This window comes from Poromitra crassiceps, assembly GCF_964638095.1.
Source record: "Poromitra crassiceps genome assembly, chromosome: 18".
NCBI lineage: Eukaryota > Metazoa > Chordata > Actinopteri > Beryciformes > Melamphaidae > Poromitra > Poromitra crassiceps.
In genome coordinates, this window is record NC_139636.1 from 25,479,827 (window position 1) to 25,492,379 (window position 12,553).

A 12,553-nucleotide genomic window follows, 5' to 3' on the forward strand; every position below is an offset into this window, starting at 1 on the left:
ACTCCAAAATGAACAATTATAGAATGTTTATTGTTGCCATTTTCACGTAAACTTTACAATTGCTGGTAAATCAAATAAAACCTGAAAACTCAAGTCAAGTATAAATAGTACAAAAGTGCTTCAACGTTGACATTCAAGTACATACTGTAAGGTGACAACTCAGGTTTCCCCACATTCTTGTTGATAGTCTGCTTTCCTTGATCCTACGGTATCAGCTCCTCGTAGGGCTGCATGATTATGGTGAAAATTATAATTACGATTATTTTTGATCAATATTGAAATCACTATTATTTAACACGATTACTCTTTGACTTTGGGAACATCATGCATTCAATGAACAAAAAAAAAAAAGATTTCTTTGAACCGTCATCTTCTCCCAAGGATGGTTTCAAAATAAAAACGCAAAAACGTGCCGGCTCAAGCCGATACCACTTTGGGCTTTACAACGCAAGACAAAACGAGAGCAACATCGCTGAACGGAATGTGTCACGTTTTATCTCGATTATCGTGGGAAGCAGAAATCTTGATCGCGATTAATATTTGAGTAATCGTGCAGCCCTAGCTCCTCTTGTGGTTTTTTAAGCTTATTCTATGGTGTGGGACTTTAAATGCATTTGTGAAGTGTCCTTTTCATCCAGTAGTCACGTTTATTGGCACGCTTTCCTTTCTTGTTGTACTTCTTTCCTTTGTTGTACTTCTTTTTGCCTCCTGCGGTGGACTTGGTCTTTGACGGCCCGGTTGTCTTGGCTCCATGGCTGTTGGACTGTGGTGAACTCATCTGTGTCTGTTAGGATAGAGATGGTGTGCAGATTGCCTGTCAATGCCCACAATGGTACAAAGGTTCCTTCAGTTTTTTACTAACATCAATAACAAATGCTGACTGTCAAATCCTCCTGGTCTAGGTAAAAACTTTAAAAAGAGTGTTACTGGTCATCATCACTGATGAATGCAGTGTGTTAAGATGCATTCACTTCTTCAAATGTGTGGAATTTCAGACAAACGCCAATAAAACTCGCTTTACTGTAGCTGATATTTCTATGCTGAGTTCATGTTCTCCATTGTCCCCGTTATTAGTTTTGGGTTGGATGTGCGGGGAAACTGTGCTGTGGAACAGATAAATAAAGTTTATCTGATCTGAACAGTGGTTCAGCCCTTCTGATAACAAAATGGCCAGAGTTCTTTGTCTGCAGAGGCCACATGGTCGAGAGAACGCTTAGCTGGAGAGTAGATTATATTTGCCTTGCCTTATGGAGAATACCTGTGTGTGTGTGTGTGTGCGCGTGCGTGCGTATGTGTGCGTGTTGCCTTATGGAGAATACCTGTGTGTGTGTGCGTGTGTGCGTGCGTGCGTGCGTATGTGTGCGTGTGTGGCACATGTATGCGTACATGTGGGTGGGGTGTTTGAGAAAAGGTGTGGACTTCCTAGAGAACATTAAGCTTTACATTGCTAGCACTAACAGTTTCACCTCACTTTTGTATTTATATTGTTGTATTTTTTGTTTGATCGTGACACCAGTGATAATGTATGTTTTCCACACAGTGCCATGTGACGAGACAACAGTAACTATGGTTATATACGTGCCGATACACACCTTGAGGAAGTCCCTTGGTGGGAAGGTGCAGGGCACACGTCCATGTTTCCTGTGGAAGGGTAGGTATACATCTGGGTCGATGGGGATCCAGGGCGGGGGGCCGGAGGCCGGGGGCTGGGGCACTGTGCTGTGGACCTGCTGCAGGTCGTACAGCCCCCGACTCACCTTCCCATCGGTGGCTTTTAATATGGTCACAAATGGTTCCCCTGCCTTGTGTCCAATCAGGTATCGCCCCACCTCTAACCTGCAGAAACCACAACGCAGACATTACATCAATGAGGTGTTAAAGCCACTTGGCACACTAAAGCATGCTGTAAGCACTGCCCGCGACAACTTCCTTTCCAGCCAAATGAATGGAATGTAGGTAAGCAGCGCCTTGCAAAAGCAGCAGGTGACAGATCCTTTGTGTGTGGTTGGGTAAGCGACTGAGTAAGTCCAATACCAACATGAGCACAGACTAGCAGCATGCTTTTGTCCCTGAAGCTGTCGAGACAAGGCTGTGACGTACAAGTGTCTCAGAGCCATGAGCCATGAGCCATGACAAGACATGCACAGACTACATTGGGAGATGTTGTCCAACTAACACTGAAAAAATGAAGGCACAAATCCCACACATTACTCGTTAATGTACAGTTTTCTACTTTACATGTAAACCCACATTCATCTGTAAAAGATACTTACAATTATTATATAATTCACACCAGTGTGTCCACATTAGGACTGCCCAAAAATAACACATCTGACCAAAAGATGTCAAACATAAGCCAACCCAATCATTTCCCCCCATGTTATTGATTGAAGGCAGTTTCGCAAACACAATAAGCTGGCATTGAAAAGTAGAAAAGGGTGTGTGTGTGTGTGTGTGTGTGTGTGTATGTGTATGGGGGAAGGGGGGGTGCTGGCCAGAAAAAAAAATGAAATAAAGAAAAACTAACTAAAGTGTATTCTCTTACAGTCTAAGATAGTGAAGGCCCTGAACTACTTACCCAGTCATCTTTTTCAGTAAGTGATGAAGGATGTTCAGTGACTTAGACCTGTGGATGCGAAAGAGAAATCACCACGTTACATTTCATCCACTTTGGTAGGGATCTAGATTTCAACACTAATTTACACGACAAATAAAATAAAATAAATAAAAATAAAATAAAATATTTGATGGTGGGCTACTGATGTTGAGGGCAGCCGCCTTTCAGCTTTCTACTGGGATACAAAAAGCGACTGGCTCACGTGTTGAGATCTTCTAAACGGACTGGCCGGCCGGCGTGATGATGGTGAGATCTTCTAACCCTTGAGTCCCATAACATAATCATGCAGGGTTGATTGAGTTAAAGTGAATCACCAGCACATCTGTTCAAAGGATACTCACTTGAACTCACAGGAGAGCTTCTGATTCCAGTCTTCAGGCAGCTTTCTTAGGAGAGCTACTTTTGATGTGTGTGCATTGATGTGAGCTAGTGACAGACAGGAAGGGAGGGTGAGAGAAGGAGAGAGAGACACACAGAAGAACAAGAGCTAATGAGCCTGTACATGAAGAACTTCACTTCAACATCAATGCATTGCATAGAGCTTACAATGCAATTAGCCTGCGATGATTTGTCGGCGTTGTTACACGCTTGAGTGGGTGGTTAGAAATGCTCCTTGGTCCCCATCCCCCAGAAGCAATGATCTTTTCCTACCTCCCACTCGAGCTTGTAGCGCCTGGCAACTTAAACGGAGCATATTGTTATAGGGCCTGGAACTACATCCATAAATACACCGCAGAAAATATTACATGATGAACCACATGATGTTCAACCTCAAACCACTAAGCAGAGGAGGTATCTCATTAGTTATATCTGTTGAGTAATATCATTAAGTTGGAGATTCCTTAGCTTTAATGTCATCACTGATTATATAATGTTATCACAGATATACAGTATCATTGACTATTCCTATTCATACACTGCTGTTGGCAACCTACAACACTTTGCCCTTCTCTCAGGTTGGAGGAACAGTGTTGTTTAAAATGAAACATCATCTTTGCTAAATCTAGGACGTCTTTGTCTGATGGGTGTTATGTCCACTTTTTAGTGGGGTTAAGTTAAAAGTTACCAGCATACAAGCCGCCTCTATTGACCACAATACTGACACAGTAAAGAGCTAATATTTTCTAGTACTTTAGAAGTCAACAGGCTGCCTTTTATAAAAGCTCTGTACATGAGACAGGGGACTGCACTACATTGGGTAGACGGTAGCCTACAGAACATCCAGTATGTGTTGAGTGAGACATGAAGTCACCCTGTATATTAAAACATTAATTTAAAAAGATGACATGGGCGGAGTCTTTCCCACAATCTTGAGCTTGAGATAAGCAGCACGAGCACCACAATAAGCAGGAAGGGAATGTGGCTGAAGTGGAAAGCAATATTTAGCTAAGCTCTGTGCACAGCATTCTGTGAGCCCCCATAACCAGAAACGTCTGTAGTCATGGCAACAGAGCAAACTTAAATCAGCAAACAGTCAAGCGGGTTGGTGAGTCATCTCAGGACTATTCCACTGGTTTGTGGGAGGATCGGCCGGCCCTGCTGCTCACTCCACCAAAGAGGAATGAGTCTTTCCACAAACTCCTTCTCAAGCCACATAAATGTTACTCTGACAACGTTCTTGGCATTTATTTTGAGAAATGAGAGGCTAAAGGGGGGCCGGGCACTCCAAATGCCCTGGGACTAAGGGCAAATTGGAAAAAACTTTTAACAGAGGATAGAAAGAATGGGCCTGAAGATAACAGTGATGTTTTACCTATGTAGGAAACGGTGCTGGGGTGGAGCAGTGTCTCAGCCCACAGCTGGCAAGCCTCGCTGCTGCTTAGACGTTCAACGCCATAACACAGCTGGTACTCCAGCTTGGGCAGGACATGGACTGGCACATGCTGTGAGGGCAGAAAACAAAGAATAGAGGTAGCACTGGCCCAGATATATTGCATCATATTTTAAGTTATACAACAGGTAGTTCCGGCCGAGCAATTTGATTGGACAAGAGGGATCCTACGAGTGCCGTTATTTCATGATAATGCACTGGTGCTTCACTGTGTGTAGATCACTCCGCTTCACAGCTGCCCTAATCAACAAAACGCTTCACAGCTGTAGAGTAGACAGTAGTAAAGTCGACAGCCTGCAGTTAATTAGGCTGATTAGGCTACATTTTCAGCAAAGCAGAAAGCTGAGGGGACTATTTTTGTTGGCGGAGGAATAAATACAGAAATCATATATTTTCTCAGCTTTTTGTCATTTTTTTAATCAGCTTTGTTAAATAGAACTGTTGTATAAAAGCAATATCACACTCGAGGTCGTGCTGTTGTTGTCTAATATTGGCACTGCTGTGATTATCTTCGGCACTCGGCCGCGAATCACAGCAGTGCCAATATTAGCCAACAACCGCACTCCCTCTCGTGTGATATTGCTTAAATATACCAGGCAAAAGGTATGCATTTTTCCAATACATCTTCACTGATATGTAAACGTGTGGAGGATGTGTACAGACTGGCATGCATACCTGGTTGGTGGGGCCGACTCTTCTGGTATGGGTCAATGAGACAGAGCTGCGCACCATGAGCAGCACGTCCTGCAGACTGTAGAGCTTGTAGAGCAGGTTGCCCTCCTCTGGCACCTTGTAGTCCTGTTCATCCTCCACACTTGCCTGCAGGTCCTGTGAAAGAATTTCTGGGAAGAGGACACATGTTAATGGGTTACATGGCTTCTGTAATGCAACATTTGCCGTCCACACCTTAAATACATAGAATAATAACGACAGCGGACACTAACTTTTCTGTTCTGTTGTATTGAAGTTGACCACCGATGCAGGTCCACTGTGAGGAGCGGAGTAGATCTCTCCATCCTGGTTCTGGTTGCTCTCTAGATACGAGGACACACAGGGCTTGACCAGGGATGTTGGATGGGAACGAAGCGGGGATCCCGTACATTGTGGAGTTGAGACGGGCTCTGGGGAGACAGCAGAGCATTTGGCTGCCGGGTCCATGGAATGGGTGAGCATGGCTTTCTGCATGCGCAGGATCTGTCCGAGCTGGTCGCCAGGTACCTTAGCTCTTTTGGATGCACTCCTGCGCCCTGTAGCCTTCTGCGGGGAAGGTGACTGTGGATTTTCAGGGGTGGACTTCAAGGAGGTGCATGGAGTGGTCTCAGCCTTGAGCTGTGTTGGAGGTGTTGCAGCTGGAGACACAGAGTCATCATCAATGAACAGCCTCTCATCCTCTGAGTCATCTGCATCTGCAGAGTCCTGTCTCGTCTCCGAGTCTTCTGCAGAGTCCTGTCTCGTCTCCGAGTCTTCTGCGTCTGCAGAGTCCTGTCTCCCGGTCTTTGGAACAGTCGGGCTCTGGGGGACACTGGGCTCTTGTGAACGGCTGCTGGTCTTTTTAGAAGCAAGACGCTCGCTGCATCTTCTCACCTTACTTATTGGCGGGGCCCTCACAGTTTTTCCACCTTTAACATGTGTGTCCTGCTCACTCTCAATCTTTAGCTTCTTGGAGGGTTTAACGGTTGCCGTCTCCCCGAATGTCTCGTCAATCTTTAGCTTCCTGAAGGGTTTAACAGTTGCCGTCTCCCCGAATGTCTCCAGGTCAGTCAGGTCCACTTCAAAATCTAATGTGTTTTCACAGGACATCACATTTCTCTTGTCCTGTTAAAAAGAAAAGAAAATGTTTATAAATATATATATATAGATAGATAGATAGATAGATAGATAGATAGATAGATAGATAGATAGATAGATAGAGATATTTGATGCAATGATATGTCGGACAGTCAAGCTACATTGTGTGTCTACATACCGGTGGGAGTTGTTTCTCAGCAGCAGGAACCTCTGTCATTAGATGGAACACTTGTTTGTTTCCAGTTTTGTTGATGGAGAGCTTCAAACTCTCCTCATGGTAGATATGGCTCCTTTCTCTTATTGTCACCTCAGTCTTCAGCAAGGGAGAGTCTATGTACACAGTCTTCCTCTGACTACTGCCTAGGATGAGCCATAACAAAAGGGACTATGGGAAATAGTACCACCATGAGGCCATTCAAAGTTAACACATACCATGTCTTCTGGTACACTCCAAAAACACTGAAACACAATAGTCTCTGAACATGAAATCAGATAGCTCTTTCCCTTGGTAAATGTAGATATGCATTGCCAACATTAAACCTGTACTTACAGTTAATTCAAGTATTGTAATCATATATACTTGAGATAAATATATACACACACCGGTATATATATATATGTGTGTGTGGTGGGGGGGGGGCAATCGGTTCATGCTCCAGCGCATATCGACTGTGATTTTTGAATGGTTAAAATGTATCTGGGTATAATCCAGATTCCCCAAAACAAAGGGTAATGCTGTCAGGTTTCAATGATATGGTGGGATCATTCAAAAGTAAATATTTTACTAATTGGAAGTGAACCTTGAATTGGCTCTAATTAAACTGAACTACACCCATGGTGGCATGGGTATCTTGTATGTTGATGTTGTACCTTTTCCTGGGTTTGATTTGACCAAAACTGGCAGCTCCCATTGGTCCCCGAATTCAGGGCCATGGTTGTCTAGCAGTCTGACCAGGGCATCTCGTGTCACACACACTTCAGGCTCATAATAGGCACACAGCTTCTCAGCATTACTGTCACTACTGATCATCTGTAGAGAGGAGCGGGAAAAAAGGACATTGGGAAGCGTCCACTAGATGTAGACTGTATCTATAACATCACTCAGACAAATAGTTGTCTACAAGTAACTGGACTTATCACAATACTACATCCTAGCATCCTGTAGAAACACAGTACTGGTTTGTGTAAGTAAGACTTGAACACCCTCTGGTGTCTTCTTTTGAAAATTGCAAGAGCTGCAGTAGAGTTACAATAGACCTCCGGTTATATGAATCCCATTCTGACTTTAAAGCATCTTTGTGGCTTTATTGGAGTAATTAAAAAAGCAAGACAATTGCTTACAGCGTGCTTGTCCTTAGCTTTCTTAGCTGGAGGATTCTCTGATGAAATACTCTGATAATCCGTTGCAAGCTGTGCATCAGCAGGCACTATCTTGTGGTCGGTAATATCCACATTGCCCTGGAGAAATAAAGGGGGCAAATATGGAAATAGATGAAGTGAATCACCGTCGAGAGACACACGTTTTGCAATTCAATATGGGGTTGAAAAGTTGAACATAAAACACTAGTAAGACTGATAACTGTTAGTCTGTGATGGTGACACAGAAGCACTTTACCATGATTAGCAGCTGTTTTTCAAAGGTCAGAGCGAGCCCTGGGTTGAATGTTCCCCCGGTCAAACTGGTCATCTCATGGATCTGGTAGAGCTGCGGAAATGTCCTCACACAATCCAAGCAGCTCCTGAGGAAATCCTGAAAATCAAATCAGGGATTTTGATGTTTAAATACCCTGGGGCACACGTGGGTCATGGGTGTTAAAGATACTGTAGGTCAGGGGTGCCCAATAGGTAGATAGATCTCTGGCCATAAGTAACTCGCCAAAGAAATCCAAAATGTATTATTTTTAATGCATGAACTAAATTCCACTCATGTATAAGTAACTCAGTATATCTACAGGATTGAACATTATCTATGTTAAATAAATAATATAATAGTGTTCATTAAAATGTGCTAAATATGTACTGTACTTGGGGGGAGCAAGGGGAAAAGAAGTAGCTTGCAAATAGTCCTAAAAAAGTTTGGGCACCCCTGCTGTAGGTATAGGGCTTGTATTATCAATACCTCTGAATATTGCATAGCCCCCTGTGATATGTAGTTGTAATCGTCAGCGCACATTTTGGACACATTGTGCAAGTAACTCATGAACTGCATCACTTCACTGTCCACCGTCGCCTTCAAATTCTGAAATGTCAGAATAGATTGTTTTAGCAAAGCAATGCAACACGGGTCATTAGCAGTATTGGAGAACTGCATTGAGAAGACAATGCTTAGGGCTTGTACCTTCAAATGATCGGACGGAGGATCAATGTGTCGTTTTTTAGCCATGAGGCCAAGGTATATCTTCTGGTTTTTGCTGGACAGACTGGACATACAGGGGAAGGGTAATCTGGGTTCAGGATAAGGATCGTCAGGCTCACTCATAACAGTCTTGTGTTTCACTTTTGACTTCTCGGCATCCATTGTACTTTGTGCAGCATCACTTCCAGATGGATCATCGCCATCACAGCTGTCCCAACAGGTACTCTCATCCTTGTTGGTGTTACTGCTGTGTTTAAACCCTGCAGCACCCTCTGTGGATGAACGGCAGGGGGTTACATCCCCCCCCGCAGACCCTTGTTTTACATCAACGTTCTCTGTAGGACTTTAAAAAAAATCAAGAGGGGGAAAGGTCAATATATCAGCTCAGTAAATACTTACTAGCCTTTAATAGCATATTGAAAGTGTTAAGTGAATTAAAGCATTTTGTTATTTATTACTGTACCTTTGTAGAAAAGCCCAGAGTTCTCTAATATTAGGTGCAAGGGAACATTTGTCATAAGTATCTCTGGTAAAGAATGGAGCATCCGGGTCCGGGTCTGGAAGGTCGTCCCTTTAGAATAAAAGGGAAAATGGAATAATGTTAAACTGCCAATGTTGTGCTTTATTTATGCTTAGAACACGGCTCTCTTGAATACTCGATTCTGATTGGTCAATCAACAAGATTCACCGGTCATTATTTCTCGACAACCGACGCTGCTCTACTGATTAATCCAGCTGTGTCAACACTCACTACAATGATTAGGCACACCTGGATTAATCAGTTGATATCCGTAATCACCGCCTCAATATACATTATCCCTTACTTATGCCTATAGGCTTATAGACTGTTTTCACGGAATTGGGTTGCTATGGGAACAGTTTGAACCCTATCTTATTTCCTGTCAGCCAGAGGAGTTCCGACATGTCCATTCACTCCAATGGACCAGTTTTTTTCCAGGAAGTAGAAAGTGGAACTCTTCAGTAAAAAAAGCAGCACTGTCGAGTTGCATCAAAATAGACAGTGTTGTACTTTGAAAGGGTTTTTCATCCCTTGAAATGAATCAAATTGTACATTATCGGCTTTATTTTAGCATGCAAAAGTAGCGCGAGACCCATTCATGGCTGTTCATTGGCTAATGATTCTTGCATTTTGGTCCTCCGCTGACGCCACTCTCTTACTAGAGGACACTACTGTCAGCTATTGCATTAGCAAACATTGCAACAGGAAGTAAGCTAGGGGCAATTTTGAATGTTTATGTTGTCAAATTAAAAGCGTCTATACAATGCAATGTTGTCATTTCTCCTCTGCTTGTTTCTGATCTAACACAGATGGAAACGCTGAGTTGTGATCAATAATTAATGATGAATGATCAGAACATAAACATACCAACTTCCGGTCAGAAGTTTAATGTCATGCAGAAAATGACTAGCCTGGTGGTAAACAGCCAAAATTAATGTACTAGACTGCTGACAACTGCGATTCATATGGGGCTGGAAAATGACATAACGGCACTAATCACTGCCAGGTAGCGTAACGTTCACGTTAGGTTAGTTGCCAGTAACAAATAAACGTTTAGTAAAACTCAGTCAGGCCATTCGACGCGAGACTCAGTCATATAGTCTCAGCCTTTTTGCCTTTTTAGGCTTAGTCTATATAGTGTACTTATCGTAAAGTCAGTTGCACGGACAGCATAGTAACACATCTATGGCATTTTTAAACGTTTCTACTTGCCATACAAGCTCCATTGCGGTCTCGCTCATGTGTCGCTGCAAGAGCCAGAAACGACTCACGTTGGGATACCGTTTGACATGCGCATTTGAGCAGGTCTTCTTCTTCTTATTGTGGAATTATGGCAGTGTGTAGGCGCCTTACCTCACTGCTGCCCCCATCTGGATGTTATATTTGACCAGCAGCTTTTACTATCAACGAGTACATTTAGAAAAATCCTTATAAATTCTGCCTTATTTTACTATAGGCTATACTGTAGTATAGTTAGGATATACCCATATTTTGTCTGAAGGAAACCCTCACATAAACTCTTATTCTCATCAAAGCAGCCCCATCTACATGCTGCCTCATTCCCTTATCTCTATGGGCTGGGCCCCTTATCCTAACCTGTACAACTGAGTCAGAATTGGTGAACACTTGTTCCAAACCCTGCCTTCCACTCTCTATAGACCATACATGTTGGATGTATCTCCTGCATCCTCAGCCCCTAATGCCTTCATAATGCTCACAGCCACATCCAGCTCAGGTATACCACTGGTCAAACGTTACATTGTGTCTCCTGAGTGCTGGGTATGATATGGAAAAATCATTCAAAATTCACACAAATTGATCCACAACTTCATCACATTGTGGTTCTTAATGCTTTATCAAAGTGGCCATGCCATCACAGGGAAATTAGATGAGACGAAACTTTAATGATCCTCGTGGGGAAATTGGGTCATTCATTAAAAGTATAGGCCTACATATTTCACCCAAACCTGCTACCCAGATGTAGAATTTGCAACTACGCATGAAATTGATAAAAGAAAATGCTGAATGTGACAGTGAAAGCATCCAGAGATTCTCTGCTTCTCTGAGCTGATCTAGATTTTTTTTTTATTATGTCACCACAGGTTTAAGTCTTAGTTCTCTGGCTGCAGGATGGAGCTGTTCAAGTTCACTTGTGTTGCCCAAGGCCATATGAATGATTTCTTAAATTGACTGGTATTCCCTTTTAAGGAAAAAACAATTTTAGTTTTTATAATTTTGGTTGAATAAACTCCAACCCAGATAATTAAGGTCTGAATTAGGATTTTGATGTTCTATATGAGCACTAAGCAACTGTTCATTCATAGCTTATTGCTTAATGGGTAGTGCTAATATTGCCAGGAATGCACTTACGCCTTACCATGAGGTGCTTTGGACAAAAGCATCCACCAAATGACCCTTCAACCAGAACGTTTTCTCAAGGATTCTTGTTAGTTTGTTAGACCAAGTTCAGAGCCAATTGGAGTTCCACACTCATTTAGATGTCAGAATTAAATTATGAAAATGCATATTTTTGTACATATTTGTTTGGAAGAATTTGGAAGGAATTTTCAAAGAGTGAGGGCACCAATTGTGATTAAATAGTGAAACTAGGAGAGTTAATGAAATTAATGCAAAAAAGGTCATTGGATTAATTGCATATAAAAAAGAGAGCAGACAATAGAGAGACAGTCAGGAAATAAAAGCCCATTACAAGCGGTAAATTTTATTATGGGATAACAGCACATAAAGCACATCTAAAATCGATGTGTCCAATGCACTTTTAATAAAGGTAATATTAAAGGTACAGTTTCTAAGTACAATATAACAACATTCATATTAGAATGAAAAGTATTTAAAAGACAACATTAAATTTCTTATTTTTCTTTACAGCTGTATTTACAAAATGAATCAAAATACTTATTTTCATATTTAAGAATCAGACAAGAAGGAGCAAAACTACATTTGTGAATAGACTACCTGCTAAAGAGAGTTCAAAAGAGCTGGATAAAAAGGTACATGATCATCTGTCCCCATTTTAACATCAGTAGCAAACATGTGACTTAGAAATATGTGACAACCACACACTATTTTCGGCTTTCCCATAGTTTGTACTGCTTTTGCATGGGGGGGGGAAATAGTTCCACCCCTATTCCACCCACCCTTCATCTTAAGTTACCCCAACCTATTGAGCTCACATTAAACACAGAACACTAAAGAAATCCAGATGTGTTGTATGCTTCTTTTACAAACACATACAAATACTTGATATACAATGCATTAGTCAATTTAATTTTCCGTTCTTAGTGAAATAAAAAAATGTTGATATAAAACAAACAAAATGAAGTCATGTGGATTGCCTATTAGTTTTTGCCTAATCCAAAAACGTTGTGCAGGTGAAACCTTGTAATAATTACCAGCAAGAATTTATTTGACCATTCTCGA

General features: G+C 42.0%; 1 protein-coding gene across 1 annotated transcript; it reads right to left on the reverse strand.

The window, feature by feature from the left end:
* Positions 1-41: 41 nt before the first annotated feature.
* Positions 42-8,813, reverse strand: ice2 (interactor of little elongator complex ELL subunit 2). The gene is made up of 13 exons (XM_083655044.1): positions 8,575-8,813; positions 8,356-8,475; positions 7,852-7,986; positions 7,578-7,694; positions 7,107-7,266; positions 6,415-6,596; positions 5,393-6,263; positions 5,124-5,290; positions 4,371-4,500; positions 2,959-3,043; positions 2,579-2,626; positions 1,593-1,836; positions 42-784 (listed from the first exon to the last, which is right to left on the reverse strand). The coding sequence occupies exons 1-13, from the start codon at positions 8,752-8,754 to the stop codon at positions 605-607; spliced, it is 2,619 nt and encodes an 872-aa protein (XP_083511170.1). The 5' UTR covers positions 8,755-8,813; the 3' UTR covers positions 42-604.
* Positions 8,814-12,553: the final 3,740 nt, after the last annotated feature.